This window comes from Lepus europaeus, chromosome 2 (assembly GCF_033115175.1).
Source record: "Lepus europaeus isolate LE1 chromosome 2, mLepTim1.pri, whole genome shotgun sequence".
NCBI classification, from domain to species: Eukaryota; Metazoa; Chordata; class Mammalia; order Lagomorpha; family Leporidae; genus Lepus; species Lepus europaeus.
The window spans coordinates 83,180,033-83,197,489 of NC_084828.1; the positions used below are offsets into that span (position 1 = coordinate 83,180,033).

Sequence of the window (17,457 nt, forward strand, 5' to 3'; positions counted from 1 at the left end):
ATTTTATTGCACGTTTTCCCTCTCTGGTTTTACATCTCTTGACGATTCTCATCCTTGAAAAATTCTGTCCTGGACATCGATCGTAGCCAGCCTCTCTCAGTTCCGGGTGGCCTCATAAAGCCTGCACGCGCTCTCCGGGCACTGAGCAGTTCGGCCCTTTGCACCTGAGCTTACCCAAGGGCCCAAGTCCTGTCTAAGCCGAGTTTTTGTTGCCAAGATGCAGGATTTTTTGAGTCAGCCCTTGAGGTCATGAGAACACTGGAAACTTGGAAATTAACTCGGCCTTGTAAAGAGTCATCAGGAACCCTGAGAGGCAGCCGGGGGAAGAAGCCGTGGTCCCCACCCTCCCTCAGCCCCCGTCATCCATCCTCCAGTCATTCTTCCTTTCCCCATTCCTCTCGTCTTTGCCCTCTGTCCATTGTGCCGTTGTTTTCTGTTCGCGCACCTGGGCAGCTACCTCCTTGGCAAGTCCCCTACAGAAGGCACTTCTGCCTTCTCCCCCTGTGCCTCTGCACTGCCACCCTCACGGCTGGGAGCCACCGCTCGCCCTTGTCTCTGGGTGCCGGCACCAGGAGTGCTTGTTGGGTGCTGGCAGCAGCGGAGCTCTGACCTAGTCTTGGTCAGGCACTTCCCCAGGACTCTGTCAGCTTGGCGGTGCTGAGGGCGTGGGATTCTCCCAGGAGTGGCCCCTCCAGAGGGCTGGGGGTGGTGGATGCTATGCCAGGCCATCGACCGCATTTCCTGAGCTACAGTCAGGACACATAATCTGACACATTCGTGTGCTCTCAAGCATAAGGTGCCATCTGGAAGCTCTGGTTTGAATGCCAAAATGTTAGAATTGTCAGGATATTTTTTAAGGCTTCTGTGTATTTGCATTTCTAGTTGAACAAATGAGCACCTTTCTGAGAGGAGTTTGTGAGGAAAGTTTGACAGAAATTCCTGGAAATCTGGGGATGCACTGCTATCATAATTTTGTTCCCCCTTTAGGAACATCAATATTGATTTTTCTTTTCCTTTTTTTTATTTTGAAAAATTTCAATTTATAGAAAAGTTCAATGAAAGTACAGTGCTAAATGTACCACTTGGGGATATTTTATTTTGACTCGGCCAAGCCATTTGCAAGTGCATGGTGCAAATGACAGCCATTGGGAACGCTCACGCCGAAATACGTCAGTGTGCAAGGCCTAGGAATCAGGACCTTTGTCACCTCATCACATCGTTACCATACTTAAGAAAATTGGCACTGATCTGATTATAACTGTATGTAGGCCAGTGCCGTGGCTCAACAGGCTAATCCTCCACCTGCGGCGCCGGCACACCAGCTTCTAGTCCTGGTCAGGGCGCCGGATTCTGTCCTAGTTGCCCCTCTTCCAGGCCAGCTCTCTGCTATGGCCCGGGAGTGCAGTGGAGGATGGCCCAAGTGCTTGGGCCCTGCACCCCATGCGAGACCAGGAGAAGCACCTGGCTCCTGGCTTCGGATCAGCGTGGTGCACTGGCTGCGGCGGCCATTGGAGGGTGAACCAACAGGCAAAGGAAGACCTTTCTCTCTGTCTCTCTCTCTCACTGTCCACTCTGCCTGTCAAAAATTTAAAAAAACAAACAAACAAACAAACAAAAAAAACAACTGTACGGACACCTCTGAAAACATTTCTCTTAGTACAGACTTGGGTCTGTCTCCGATTTTTCTTTTAGAGATTTTTTAAAGCCCACTCCGAGTTCATGCCTTGTAGCTGGTTTTATGCTTCTTGGTCGCTTGCAATCCAGAAGGGACAACCTTGGTTTCTGCGGATGAGTCAAAGCCAGCTGTCTTGCAGGGCATCTCACAGCCCGGAGCTGTCACATTGCTCCCTCGTGACTGGATCAGGGAACCGAGGTTTTGGCAAGGGCACTGCCAGCGTGGTGCCCTGTGCCTCCAGTGCCCCCACTCAGGGCTCAGAGTGGCAGGTGGTCTCACTGTGGAGAACGCTGAATTTGAACATTTGGTTGAAGAGATGAGGTTCCGTTCTTTAGTCTCTGTGGTCTGCGACCAGCTGCCCTTCCCTCTCTCCCAAGATTCCAGATGTGATTTGTTCTTTGGTTTTTATTTTCTCTTTTAAAAATTTTACTTATGTATTTGAGGGGGAGAGAGAGAGAGAATCTTAACGTCTACTGGTTCCCTTCCCAAATGCCTACAATTGCCCCAGCTGGGGAAGGCAGATACCAGGGACTAGGCTCTCCATTCCATCTCCCACATGAGTGGCCGGGACCCAGGTCCTTGAGCCATCACCTCTGCCTGCTGGGGTGCATTAGCAAAAAGCTGGACCGGAAGTGGAGGTGCGACTGGATTCCAGGCACTTCCGTATGCAATGCGGGTGTCCCCAGCAGCTGCTCCGCTGCTGCACCAGGTACCGCCCCTCTTTGACCCACTTTCTTGGAGAGCCGCTGTGTTCTGTGGTGTCACCCTCCCTGTGTGGCAGGCTCCTGCTCTCCTTGCTCTTGGAGAATCCCTCCCTGCAGGCCAAACTATAAACACTGGCTTCTAACCCAGAGTATCTCCGCCAGCGACCCATTTTCTCCACAAGACCTCTTTCCTTGAGGGTTTTTCTCAGCTCTAATCCTTTGGAGGAGGACCTTCTCGATCGCATGGTAGTGTATGTACAACACCTGCTAACAGCTCCTTCAGCCGAGAGGCCGCCCTCCCAGCTCTGGAGGGGCTGTGGCTGGGGCAGGGTGGGACACAGAGGAGGCGCGGGCGTGGGTGCAGAGAACTGGGGGATGAGGGTGGGGAGAAGTCTAGAGAGCTGTGGTGCACAGGCCTTCCCCCATCACTGTCGTCTCAATGCTTTTCTGGGCTCCCCCTGAACATTAGAAATCCAGCATCTGAGTTACTCCTTAGCATTCCCAAACTTTTTGAGTGTGAGGCGCGCTCTCTCTCTCTCTTAAACATTATTTATTTATTTATTTATTTGGAAGACAGAGTTATGGGAGGTGGGAGAGGGGTGGTGAGAGAGAGATCTTTCATCTGCTGGGTCACTCTCCAAATGGCCACAGTGGCCGGGGCTGGGGCTATGCCAAACTGAAGCCAGGACCTTAGAACTCCATCTGGGTCTCCTACGTTGGTGGCACTTGGGCTGTCCGCCACTGCTTTCCCAGGCACATTGGCAGGGAGCTGGACAGGAAGTGGAGAAGCTGGGAGGAACGAGCATTCACATTGGATGCTGGCACCACAGGCAGCGACCCCCAGGGGATCTCGTTATGACCGGAGACACCTGTAGGTTGTGCCCTTACCTGATGGTAGCCGTGCTTGGCTGTCGGCTGAGTGAGCCACTACGTAATGACAGAAAGCTGTCTGGAATGAATAACCCTTAGGAGAAGACATTTTTAAAATTATTTATTTATTTATTTAAACATTTTATTAATACAGAAAGACCTATATACATTTTTGGGGGGGAAAATAAAACACATATGCTTGGTCACAAGGCCCAAGTTTTATGATGGTAAGGAAATGGACATTTCAAGACATTGGAAAGCAAGGGTAGGTGAAAGATTCCTTTAAAAAAAAGTGGGGTGGGGCTGGCGTTGTGACGTGCCTTTCATATAAATCAGTAAATACCTCTTTAACAACAAACAGGTGGAGTGGGCATTCAGTGCAGTGGTGCAGCCTCCGCTCGGGATACCCACACCCACATCAGAGTGCCCCTTTCCAGTCTTGGTCTCTCAGCTTGCTGCTGATGCTCCCCCTGGGCGGCAGCAGATGATGGCTCGGGTACTTGGGTTCCTGTCACTCACATGGGAGACCCCAACTGAGCTCCAGGCTTCTGGCCCCAGCCTGCCTCAGCCTGGCTATGGGAACGTTTGGGGAATGAACCAGCAGGAAGAGCATCTCTCTGTCTCTCTGCTTTTCAAATAAAATTAAAACTTAAAGATTTTCCCTACCCCTTATTCCCTGTCCATTGCAAAAGCAAGTGCCACCCACATGTCACCCACACGGGAGCCTCTCCTTGGCCTGCTGCACACAGCGGTTTCCATCCGTCCAGGCAGTCCTGCGCCTGGTGCCGGTGTGGTCACAGGGATGGCTTTGGAGCAGTTGCCGCAGCTTGCAGCCGGACCACGGCCAGCACGATCAGGAGTGCCCTTTCCAGAGGGGGTGAATGTTGCCAGCCCCCCACTGTTTCCCACAGCCGGTGTGGGCAGCCAGCCAGTCTTCTTTTACCCAATTGGGTCAGTGAGGCAGGAGCTTCCCTTCATTACTGTGTGCAAACAGAGGAAGCAAAAGAGCACCATTTCTAAGGCAGATTTGAATTTCTGCAGCGGGCATGTGCTCTACTTCCTGGAGATAGTGTTCTCATTCAGAAGGTGGGCGTGATTATGTTTTTATGGAAGGAACCTGTTTTCCCCATGTACTTGTCATGTCCAGGTCTGCAGGGAGAAAAGCCACACTAAAGTTACACTGTCGTTCTCCCTGCAAAGGAACAGCAGCTCTTTTTTATTTATTTTTTAAAGATTAGGCCGGCACCACGGCTTACTTGGCTAGTCTTCCACTTGCAGCGCCAGCACCCCAGGTTCTAGTCCCGGTCGGGGCGCCAGATTCTGTCCTGCTTGCCCCTTTTCCAGTCCAGCTCTCTGCTGTGGCACGGGAGTGCAGTGGAGAATGGCCCAAGTCCTTGGGCCCTGCACCCGCATGGGAGACCAGGAGGAAGCACCTGGCTCCTGGCTTCGGTTCGGCGCAGCGCCGGCCGTAGCAGCCATTTGGGGGGTGAACCAAAGGAAGGAAGACCTTTCTCTCTCTCTCTCTCTCTCTCTCTCTCTCTCTCACTGTCTAACTCTGCCTGTCAAAAAAAAAAAAAAAAAAAAGGCCGGCGCCGCGGCTCAGTAGGCTAATCCTCCGCCTTGCGGCGCCGGCACACCAGGTTCTAGTCCCAGTCGGGGCACCGATCCTGTCCCGGTTGCCCCTCTTCCAGGCCAGCTCTCTGCTGTGGCCTGGGAGTGCAGTGGAGGATGGCCCAAGAGCTTGGGCCCTGCACCCCATGGGAGACCAGGAGAAGCACCTGGCTCCTGCCATCGGAACAGCGCGGTGCGCCGGCCGCAGCGCGCCAGCCGCGGCGGCCACTGGAGGGTGAACCAACGGCAAAAAGGAAGACCTTTCTCTCTGTCTCCCTCTCACTGTCCACTCTGCCTGTCAAAAATAAAAAAAAATAAAAAATAAAAAAAGATTTATTTATTTGAGAAGAAGAGACAGAGTACAGCAGCTCTTTTAGACAAGGGATGGCTTTGGGGCTGAGTTACCGGTTCCCATGAGGACCAGTGAGAATGCACCCGTTTTCCAGATGTGCCAAATCTTGTCAGGACAGGAGCAGCAGACAACCTGGGGAGCCCAGCTCCATGGGGAGCTGCAGCGGCCATTCTACCTCTGTGGCTCTTTCCCTTTTAAACCAAGCACGCGCATTCTGGGCACGCTCCTGCATAGATGCTCTCGGAAGCCAGAGACACTGTCGGGAGCTCTGATGCTGAGTGTGGGAGGAGAAGTCAGGGTCACGGGCTTCCAGCTGAGGCGGGGCGTCCCCAGGGTTTATCTTGGATTCTTCGCCATGCCTTCTGCAGCTGTACACTCTAGGAAGAGTGCCTCTCAACCCGAATGGTGGCTTTAGAAGCCTTATATTTCTCTTCAAAGTCCTCCCATACTTTTTCATTCAGCACCATTCCAAGGCCATCCTCATCTTGTTGTGTCAATCAGGGTTCAACAAGGAAGCAGAAGCCACCCAGAGGGTTTTTTTTTTAATACAGGAAACTGACACTATATAGTGGGGGAGGAGGTGCCAAACAGAAAGTAGGCAGTGACCCCAGCAAGTTCAGGAAGCCCTAGGTAGATGGAGGACCAAAGGGAGGGGTGGTGTGTCTGTCTAAGGCCACCGGTAAGGAGAGGAACTGTGGGCGCTCTCCCCTCTTCCTTCCAACCCAGCAGTGTTTCCCATGGACCCAGCCTGCTGCAGTGCGGGAAACAGCCCGCAGGAGTCAGCCCCTGCCCGGGGGAGCAGAACAGGCCAGGGGGACCAGCTGGCTCTGAGGACAAACAGCTGTCCACCGGCAGTGTCGTCTGTTCCTGGGATCAGCCTTGTTTTAGAAATTTATTGATGGGGAATTTTTAATCCAAGCTTCCTCATGGCTTTTTACACGTTCAGTTAGTATAGTGCTACGGTCACCCTGCAGCCAAGTGAGTCATTCCTTATTCCTGGCTTTGTTAGCTGTCAAATTACCTTGCAGCGATCACACAGGAACAGCTAACTATCTCTCAGCCAGCTCACAGCATTTGGGATTCATGAATAGTAATTATGTTATTAACCACCTTCACAGGGAGTCAACAAAGCATTTTGACATGCTGTATACTGTAATTCCCATCAACCTCTGTGAGTAGCTGTTATGCCTGTTTTGTAAAAAGGATTTTCTGCGTCTTGGACACAAGGTCTATCCACGCGCCAGTCTGACGTGTCACCGGCTCCCAGATGAAACTGCCCCCGCGCCCCCTATGCATCCAGATTCGGTGTTTCAAGCTGCAGGGCTGGCGGTTCCAGAAAGGTCAGAGGCAGCATGTCCCAGCCCAGGCCTGACAGAGAGGGTGAGGGAGGAAGGCAGGGAGTCTGGCCACAGTCCCGAGTCCTCCGTCCTCCTGAAGGAAGCGCGAGTGTCAGATAAACACGTGTTTAGTGTGAGTGTGCCTCTGCCGTCCGAGCGGCGTCCTGCAGGTGGCTAGATGGCACAGCCACATCTCGAGGTGGGCAGCGATCCCAAGGTTCCAGGGTTGTGGGGGTGAGCTGGGGGATGCTGGGGACAGGAGTCCACGTGGCTCTGCTTTTATCAGTATTGTGGGCCATGAGCTGACGGCTCCTGCACAGGCACAGAAGTGGCAGGAGGGCGCGGGAAGGGGCTTCCAGGTGTCCGGCGTGTCCTGATGCATTCTGAACCGGCGTCATCTCTGTGGTAAGCAGAGCTGGCCTGGCGTAAAGGGAAGGTCGCGGTTGCTGAACCTGGCGCACCTATTCTTTCTGTTACTCTGTTTTCCCGGGTGATGGTTTGCGACCTGACCAGGAAGTTAAAATTAGCCTTTGGGATGTGCCAGCTTATTTGCAGAAAAGGAGACGGAGGAGCAGACCTGCGTGCTCCTTGCAGGTGCGCAGACGCAAGGAGAGGAGGGGACGGGGACAGTGCCGGGCCCACCCCCTCTGGTTCTGACCAGCGCAGACAGGGGCTGGCAGTGCTCCAGACAGGAGGGCAGTCACTGCACGGGCAGCTTCACGGCGTGAAGTCAGCCCGGCTCCTCCTGAGCTCAGGGAGGGAGACCCAGGGCAGCTCTCAGCACTGCCACCGAGTCGATGCGCCATCTTGAATGAGCTGCTGCTCCCTCTGGGCCTTTGCCTGTGATGGCGGGGGAGATTCAGATGTACTTCGGAAAGCTCATAGATGGAATGAAAGGGTAGGTGCACTTTCTGTGAACTAGTGGAAGCGCCGTAGCCCACATTACACGCATCCATCTTTCCTCTTAGTTCCACAGCACTGCCGGGGTAGGTGTCATTTTCCTTCTCATGGCTGCAGACCTGTGTGCGCTGGTCATCAATAATCTTTATTACATCTGAAGGTTGCCTTTTCATTCTCTAATTTTGTAAGAATTTATTTATTTATTTCAAAGGCCGTGTAACAGAGACACACAGAAAGATGGAAAAGTAACTTCCATATGTTGGTTCACTCCCCAAATGGCAACAGCTGGGACTGGGCCAGGCCAAAGCAAGGGGGCAAGAACTCCATCTGGGTCTCACATGTGGGTGGCAGGGGCTGAAGTACTTAGGTCATCCTCTGCTGCTTTCCCAAGTGCATCAGCAGGGAGCTGGATTGGAAGCAGGGCAGCCCAGATTTAAAAACTAGCACTCTGATACTGAAAACCAGCATCTACAAACGGGGCCTAACCTGCTGCACCACAATGCCAGTCTCCCCCTTTAGTGTTTGTCCTAATCCTGGCAAAACATCAAAATCCTTTTGTCCAAAGGGCTATATTCAAATAGGTTAGCCAATGAGATCTATGCTTTTCTAAAAGCCACGTTAGCAAAACAATTAGTAATTTTTTTGTGTGTGTGACAGGCAGAGTTAGTGAGAGAGAGAGACAGAGAGAAAGGTCTTCCATCCGTTGGTTCATTCCCTAAATGGCTGCTGAAGCCGGCTCGCTGCGCCGATCCAAAGCCAGGTGCTTCTCCTGGTCTCCCATGAGGTGCAGGGCCCAAGCACTTGGGCCATCCTCCACTGCCCTCCCCGGGCCACAGCAGAGAGCTAGACTGGAAGAGGAGCAACTGGGACAGAATCCGGCGCCCCAACCGGGACTAGAACCTGGGGTGCCGGCGCCACAGGCAGAGGATTAGCCTAGTGAGCCGCGGTGCCGGCCAACAATTAGTAATTGTACAGGTCCAGAGGCTACAGTTAGTATTTCAATCCCAATTCATCCTTCATCCATTCCCTCATTCATTCAGCAAACATTGCGCTCATGTGATGCATCAGGTTGGTTTGAGCTGCAGGGAGGAAAAGTAGCAGAACTACAAGACACAGGAAGCAACAGGTGACTTGAGACCTGGTTCCTTAAGTCCTTTGCTTCTCCTTTCTGGGTAGACTCCAGAGTGTGTGTTCAGCCACCTGTCCCTCAAAGCGAAAATGAGTCCTTGCCAACAGTTTCAGTGAAAGGTTGAAAATGTTGGTTCAACTGGAGTATTTGAATAATCTGTGGTTCCCACCTCCATGTGGCTGTGGCCTCTGAGCCCGGACGCAACCAGGAACTGGCTCCTTCTGCTGAGCATGCAAAGCAGCACCCTGAGATGTCCCTCTCTGACCCGGTTCCCCTCCGCCCTCTGTCCACAGGGCTGCCCTTGAGATGGAGTTGCTGTCCCTGTGGCTCTGCCTGGGTTTTCACTTGTTAGCACTGCAATGGAGGAACAACGGCGGAACGGCCACCGCCGCTTCCCAAGGGGGCTGCAAGTTGGTGAGTTTTCTCTTGAACCCGGAGTCGTCCCTTGCCCCTGTCCTGACAAGGTCAGGTCCATCTGCGAGAGCTGACGGACCGTCAGCCACGAAGGGCAGGGAGTGAGAGACGTAGTCACTCTGAATCTGCCTGGCACGATGCTGTGTGCTGGCTGCTGTTCAACCAAAGGTTTTTAAGATTATGCCTGGGAAAGGCCACACCACTTCTGCTCTACCTTTCTCATGCCTACAGAAGACAGGAGGCCCCAGACACAGGTGCAGGTCAGCCCCCTGTAACAAGAACACCTTGGTAAGACTAGATGATCGCGCTCTGTGCGTGGTGTCAGAATCTCCGGGTGAGGCGCATTGAAGTGGGAGAAGCCCTGGCTCAGCGGTGTGTGGATGAGCTGGCAGCAAAGACTTCACCACTTGTACGGAGTGCACACTGCCCGTGCTGCCCGGCACAGCAGTCCTTGCCCGTGCTTGGGCTTCAGAGGATGCACGGGGGTTTCCGAGCCTTTACAGCTACCTTCTCCAGAGCTGTCACGCTTGGCTCATAACTGAAATACATTTCCAGAGATTTGGAAACAGACTTGGGTCACGATTAAGCACATTTCCATGTTATCCTCCGCTTATAACTCAATGATCAAAACGTATGCTGAAAAACATAAATTTAATGGGCATTCCTTGAGCCCTATTATATACCAAGCCCTGGGAAGACCAACTGGATGTCAGGGGAAAGACTTACATTCAACAGTGAGTTCTCAAGGCTGATTAATCTGAAAAGCCTAGCTGTCATGGTTCCTGACCACTTGCAGTAACCTCTAACCACCATGCTAGAGTGTGCTCCAGTATGGGGTAAGGGTTATGAGCTAGACTGACCATGTTAAAACCCCAGCGCACTACTTCTTAGCTGGTGACCTTGAGGCCCCTCTATGTCATGGTTTCCCCATCTGTACAACAGAAAGGTAATAATAGTACCTACAGGTCGTACCGTAACTGTGGATTGTTATGACGATTAAATAATATCTATAAGTATAAAGCAATCAAGACAGTGCCTGGTGTGGAGTAAGTGCTATGTGCTTTACCTCTTATCAGTAATATTATTATTACTGTCTGTTACATTTGACCTTCACCATTCCCTTACAGAGGCAATAAGAGATGAACTCTCAGGGCTTACCAGGCAGAGGAAGAGGGAGGAAGAAAGTGAATTCTCTGCCTGCCTTTCAGGGTTTAGGCTGGATCCCCTGCCTGACCCTCTCCGACCTGGTGAGCAGCCTAGGGACCTGGCTGCCAGGGAGCTCACAGAGTGGATTTCCTGTGATGCGTACGGAACGAGGCTGAGAGTCTGAGAGCACAGTGCCCTCCCCTGCCCCTTGCTGCACTAGCCACCTACTGTGACAGTCACGCAGACGAGGTCAGGTGTTCTGGGCTCTGTGCGCCACGCGGTCTTGTGCAGCACTTCGGCGAGGCCACGGGAATGGCAGAGGCCTGACCCTCATAACTGCAGTAGTCACAGTGGAACTGGCTCTCATGGCCTGAGGAAAGCCCCTAACCACAACCCTCTCCACAGAGTCCCTGAGGAGTGGAGAAACCAACACTTACTCAAATAAAGAAATACACCTTGTTTCTGGATGGGGAGATTCATTTTTGTAGAAACATAAATTTCCCCCCCTAACTAATCCGTAATTGTAATGCCATCCCAGCCAAAATTCTGAAGACTTTTGTTGGGGTGAGTGGAGATATGGAAGGAACATAGCAAGTTCATTCTAATGTTCATCTGGAAATTACAAACAATTCAAATACTCAACAAGAGGAGATTAATGAGCTCATGCCAATAACTATAGCTAACATTTATTAAGCACAATAAATAACAACTGTGTTTTACATAAACAATCACCTGCAAGCCTTGGAGGGAAAAAAAAAAAAAACCTGTAAGAAAATTACAAGGCAGGTTAACGGTGGTCCTGATGCATTAGGGAACCAGCCAAAGGTAGCCCATTGGCTAAAAAGCAGAGCCAAGTGGACTGACCTTAGAACTCTTTCTCTCAAACAGTGCTATTCATAAATGAACTCATATAGCTAAAAAGATCAAATTTACCACCACCAAGGCAATATGGCTATCATACATTATTGAAGGGGAAAGAGTAGACCACTAAGCAGTTTGTAGAATATGGTCTTTTTAAAAAATTTTTATTTATTTACTTGAAAAGCAAAACTACAGACAGAGAGAAGGAGAGATAGATACAGAGAGGTCACCCATTCATTGGTTCACTCCCCAAATGGCCACAAGGGTCAGGGCTGGGCCAGGCCAAAGCCAGGAGCCAGGGGCTTCTTCCAGGTCTCCCATGTGGGTGCAGGGGCCCAAGCACTTGGACCATCCTCTACTGTTCTCCCTGGTGCATTAGCAGGGAGCTAGATCAGAAGTGCAGCAGCCAGGATACAAACTGGCACCCATATGGGATGCTAACATTACAGGCAGCTGCTTTATCTGCTATGCCATAATGCTAGCCCCTGGTCTCATTTTTTTTCCTAAGGTTTATTTATTTATTTGAAAGACAGTTACAGAGAGGCAAGGCAGAGAGAGAGAGAGAGAGAGAGAGAGAGAGTCTTCCACCTGCTGGTTCACTCCCAAATGGCCACAATGACCAGAGCTGAACTGATCTGAAGCCAGGATCTAGGAGATTCTTCCAGGCCTTCCACATGGGTGCAGGGGCACAAGGATTTGGGCCATCATCTACTGCTTTCCCAGGTCATAGCAGGGAGCTGGATCAGAAGTGGAGCAGCCAGGATTCAAACCAGCGCCCATATGGGATGCTGGCACTTCAGGTGGTAGCTTTACCTGCTACGCCACAATGCCGGCCCCCTCATGATTTTATTTTGTTTTTTAAAGATTTTATTTTTATCTATTTGAAAGAGTTACAGAAAGAGGTAGAGACAGAGAGAGAGAGGTCTTTAATCCACTGGTTCACTTCCCAAATGGTCACAATAACCAGGGCTGGGAGAGGCCAAAGTCAGGAACCAGGAGCCAGGAGCTTCTTTCTGGTCTCCCACATGGGCATAGTGGCCCAAGCACTTGGGCCATCCTCTGCCGCTTTCTCAGGTGCATTAGCAGGGAGCTGGATCCGAAGCAGAGCAACCAGGACTGGAACTGGTGCTGCAAGCTGGGGCTTTAACCTGGTGCGGCACAGCGCCACCCCCGCCCCATGTTTTTTAAAGATAGATGACATCTTTAGGAAAGAGCCAGAAAATGTAACAAAAGGCTAGCAGCATTTCTCTGAGGACAGACTGATATTACTGAAGAGTTTAGTTTTCTCTACTTCTGTATGATAAATTTTTTTCTATATGATAAATTTTAATTACTAGATTTTAAACATTAATTTTATGTATTTAAAAAGGCAGAGTGCCAGAGAGAAAGGGAGACACAGAAAGAGAGAGCTAGATCTTCCATCTGCTGGTTCATTCCCCAAATGCCAACAACAGGGGCTGGACCAAGCTGAAGCCAGGAGCCAGGAATTCTTCAGGGTCTCCCACATGGGTGCCAGAACCCCAAGGGCTTGAGCCTTCATCTGCTGCTTCCCCAGGCACATCAGCAGGGGGCTGGATCAGAAGTGGAGCAGCCAGAATTTCAACTGGTGCTCACAGGGGATGCTGGCATCACAGGCGGTGACAACCCACTGCACCACCACACTGGCCCCTAAAAAGTTTTACTTTAATGATGCAACAGAGACTTGAGGTTCCGAAAGTTAACTCCTTGCCAAAGGTCCCAGGCTAGTGACAGAGCCGAGGTCCTGTCCTCCAGTCCTGGGCTGCCTTTCTCCTTGTTCTAGTTGCCCGCTGGCCTCGTCTTACTGAGAAGTCGTTGCGCTTCTCTCGAACGCTGACCGACAGGCATTGGATGGTTGACTGTTTTTGCCAATTTTGTAAAACACGGGGCTTAGTCTCCCGACTCCCGTGATTTCTGCAGTGAGACTTGGGTTGCACCATTCCTCCTGCCTCCTTACACCGTACAACAGTGTTCAGGAAATGACCTGGGCATTCAGGGTGCTGGTGCCAGCATGGCCACTGGCTCTTCACGCCTCCTCTCCAGACCCGCTGTACTTCTCTGTGTGATTCACAGGGTGGATGGACAGCTTGAAAGCCCTTTGAAGCTGTAAATGTGTCAATCTAGAGTGTTGGGAGCCTCCGGGCAAAATTACTTTGGGTGACACAAAGATGCCACAGCTCTGCTGACTGTTCGGCAGTGACTCTGTTAAAGACATCTGTGCCACCTAACAGTGCTAACAACGCAGTGGTGACCAAGGCTTACCAAGTGCCGACTGTGCCAGGCACTGGGCTCAGGTCTTCATGAGCAGCTGCTGGTTTAATCTCACAACAGTCCTCCAAGGTAACTACTACTTTTGTGTCCATTTTTTCAAATGACAAATGTGGGCTAAATTGTTTGCCCAAGGTCACACAGGAAATACACGGCAGAGGCGGAGTTCAAATACAAGTAGAGGTCTGGTCCAAAATCCTTGCAGCTATAGCTAGACCACAAGTACAGTTGCCACCTCTCAGCATCTGATGAATAGCTGCTCAAAACTGTAATTGTGTGTGTGTGTGTGGGGGGGGGTTAAATTAAAATCATTTCAAAAAGGGCAGATGGCTGTGGTGTAGTAGATTAGGCATCTGCCTATGGTGCAGGCATCCCATATGGGCGCCATTCCGATCCAGCTCCCTGCTGATGGCCTAGGAAAGCAATAGAAGATGGCCCAAGTGCTTGAGCCCCTGTACCCACGTGGGAGACTTTGAAGAAGCTTCTAGTTCCAGGCTTCGATTCAGCCCAGCTCTGGCCATTGCAGCCATTTGGGGAATGAACCAGAAGATGGAGTACCTCTCTCTCTCTCTGCACCTCTGTGTCTCTGTAACTCTGCCTCTCAAGTAAAATAAATAAATGGTTTTAAAAATTTTTTTATTTAAAGACACAGAGCTCCCATCGTTGATTCACTCTCCAAAAGCCAGCAATGGCCAGGGCTGGGCCAGACCAAAGCCAGGAGCTGGGCACTCAGTTCAGGCCTCCCATGTGGATGGTAGGGACCCAACTACCCTAGTCATCACTGGCTGCCTCCCAGGGTGTGCATTAGCAACGGGAGCAGAGCCAGGATCTGACCCCCGCACTGGGGCACTCCCATGTAGGACACGGGCATCTCAATGCACAGCTTCACTGCCCCACCAACTCATTCTGTGTTTAAAGTAAGGCCTGGAATTCAGCTCCCAGCTACGTGCAAATGTAAATAATACCTTCCTATCTGATCTGAAAAGCTGCAATGTCGAAGGCTGGTGCCGGTGGTCGCAGGGGCCGCCAGATAAAAGCACCAGCCGGGTGCCCTGATCGGTGTGTTTCTGCCCGCAGACGGATGGAGCCGCTGACTGCCGGGGGCAGGGCCTGGCTTCGGTGCCCAGCAGCCTCCCACCGCACTCAAGGACGCTCGTCCTGGACGCCAACCCCCTGCAGACGCTGTGGAACCACTCTCTGCAGCCTTACCCGCTCCTGGAGAGCCTCAGCCTGCACGGCTGCCACCTGCAGCGCCTGGGCCGCGGCGCCTTCCACCAGCAAGGCCGGCTGCGCAGCCTGGGCCTGGCTGACAACCGCCTGGCGCAGGACTACAGGGAGGCGGCCGCGGCGCTCCGCACCCTGCCGCGCCTGCAGACGCTGGACCTGGCGGGCAACTCCCTGACGGAAGACATGGCGGCCGTGCTGCTGCACAACCTGTCCTCGCTGGAGGCCGTGTCCCTGGCGAGGAACACCATCATGAGGCTGGATGAGTCGGTCTTCGAGGGCCTGGAGCACCTCCGCGAGCTGGATCTGCAGCGCAACTACATCTTCGAGATCGAGGGCGGCGCCTTCGACGGCCTGACGGAGCTGAGGCGGCTCCACCTGGCCTATAACAACCTGCCCTGCATCGTGGACTTCCGCCTCACGCAGCTGCGCTTCCTGAACGTCAGCTACAACGGCCTGGAGTGGTTCCTGGCGTCCCGGACCGAGGCGGCCTTCGAGCTGGAGACGCTGGACCTGTCCCACAATCAGCTGCTGTTTTTCCCACTCCTGCCCCAGTGCGGCAAGTTGCGCACGCTCCTGCTCCAGGACAACAACATGGGCTTCTACAGGGACCTGTACAACACCTCGTCGCCGCAGGAGATGGTGGCCCAGTTCCTGCTGGTGGACGGCAACGTGACCAACATCACCACCGTCCACCTCTGGGAGGAGTTTGCCTCCAGCAGCCTCCCGGACCTCCACCTCCTGGACTTGAGCCAGAACCAGTTCCAGTACCTGCCCGAGGGCTTCCTGGGGAAAATGCCTTCCCTCTCCCGCCTGGACCTCAACCGGAACTGCCTGATGACACTCCACATCCGGGAGCAGGAGCCCCCCGGGGCGCTCACCGAGCTGGACCTGAGCCACAACCAGCTGTCCGAGCTGCACCTGGCCCCGGGGCCCGGCGGCTGCCTGCGCAACCTGCGCTCCTTCAACCTGAGCTCCAACCAGCTCCTGGGGGTCCCCCCTGGCCTTTTCGCCAGTGCCAGTAACCTCACTACAGTCGACATGAGCCACAATCGGATCTCCCTTTGCCCCTCACCGGCCCCTTCGGGCCGGACGGCGCCCCGCAGCTGCGTGGACTTCAGGCATATGGCGTCTCTCAGGAGCCTGTCTCTGGAGGGCTGCGGGCTGGAGGCATTGCAGGACTGCCCGTTCCAGGGGACGCCCCTCACTCACTTAGACCTGTCCGGCAATTGGGGGGTTCTGAACGGCAGCGTCACCCCTCTCCGGGACGTTGCCCCCACGTTGCAGGTCCTGTCTCTCAGGAATGTGGGCCTCAGCCCCAGCTTCCCGGAGTTGGATTTCTCCGCCTTTGGGAATCTGCGCGACTTGGATCTGTCGGGAAATGCCTTGACCAGCTTCCCGAGGTTCGGGGGCAGCCGGGCCCTGCAGACCCTGGATCTCCGCAGAAACTTGCTCAGGGCCCTTCCCCAGAGGGCTGTGTCCGAGCAGCTCTGGCGAAGCCTGCGGACCGTCTACCTCAGTCAGAATCCCTATGACTGCTGCGCCGTGGAGGGCTGGGGGGCCCTGCAGCGCCTGCAGGCCGTGGCCGACTTGGCCTTCGTCACTTGCAACCTCTCCTCCAAGGTCATCCGCGTGCTGGAGCTGCCGGGTAGTGTGTCTCAGGACTGTAAGTGGGAGCGGGTGGACACAGGCCTGCTCTACCTTGTGCTCATCCTTCCCAGCTGCCTCACCCTGCTGGTGGCCTGCACCGTCATCTTCCTCACCTTTAAGAAGCCTCTGTTCCTGCTCATCAAGACCCGCTGCCGCTGGTCCTCCGTGTACTGACCCAGCTCTGGGCTGCACATCCAAGGACAGCTCCGTGCTGGGTCCCAAGCCGAGGTCTAAATTAAAAGTTAAAATGGTTCTATCCCTTACCCTCTGCCCCCACCCCCAAGTTCTTCATGGTGGTCCATCTTCCTCATCCTGGTCAAATATTTATTAAGTGACATTACATGAAAATAAAAGACAATGTGTCTCCTAAATATTTTTTAAATCAAGTGTAGCTTGTGTTTTTTTTTTTTCTTTTTCTAAAGTTCTTTGGTTTCACCTAGATTTGTTTTTCTTGAGACTTATTTATTCATTTGAAAGGTAGAGTTAGAAACAGAGAGAGAGAGAGAGAGGTCTTCCATCCCCTGGTTCATGCCCCAGATGGCCTCAGTGGCCAATGCTGAGTCAAGCCAAAGCCAGGAGCTTCATCCAGGTCTCCCATGTGGGTGGCAGGGCCCCAAGATTTTGGGCCATCTTCCACTGCTTTCCCTGGTGCACTGGCAGGGAGCTAGATTGGAAGCAGAGCAGCTAGGACACGAACCAGCGTCCATATGGGATGCTGACATCACAGGTGTTGGCTTAACCTGCTCCACCACAGTGCTGGCCCCTCACTAAGATTGTTTTTCAGTGCCCTTCCCCTGGTGACATCCATGGGACCAAAAGGGTGGCAACTCAGTGTTCCCCTCTGGCAAAAACAGCTCCAAGAGCACATCCTGGGAAGGGTGGGAGTCAGTGCCCCGGAGGTCCACCAGTGACAAGCATTTCACAGCATGACTGGCAGATCTGGCAAGGGATAAGTCCCACCCCCTGTGTTGGCTGGCAAAGATGGTCACCGCAGTCAGAAAGGCCATGGCAGGGTCTCTCCAGGTGCCCTGGATGCATACCTGCAGTCTGGCAGGAAGACATGCAGCCCTCCCGTGGGAAAACTGAGAGAACAGTAACTGGGCCCCCAGTTTATCCATCAGTAAACTGAACACCAGGCACAGCCTTGGTTCCGAGAAGCACGGGGGACTGCAGAAAGGAATGGAGTTGGCTAACTCGCGGACCAGCTTAACTGTTCCCAGAAAAGTCAGCTTCTCGGTGGAGGTTCAGAATCTGCCTTTACCACTAACCTGGTTCCCCTTCTGCCTCCACTCCTTCAA

The 17,457-nt window shown here is 52.9% G+C and overlaps 1 protein-coding gene across 1 annotated transcript in view; it reads left to right on the forward strand.

The window, feature by feature from the left end:
• Window positions 1-16,486, forward strand: part of NRROS (negative regulator of reactive oxygen species) — a 28,880-nt gene extending 12,394 nt beyond the window's left edge. The window contains exons 2-3 of the mRNA XM_062177284.1: window positions 8,872-8,992; window positions 14,363-16,486. Coding sequence (XP_062033268.1) covers window positions 8,885-8,992; window positions 14,363-16,333 — 2,079 coding nt within the window. The 5' untranslated portion in view covers window positions 8,872-8,884 and the 3' untranslated portion in view covers window positions 16,334-16,486. The remainder of the gene's footprint in view (window positions 1-8,871; window positions 8,993-14,362) is intronic.
• The last annotated feature ends 971 nt before the right edge of the window (window positions 16,487-17,457 follow it).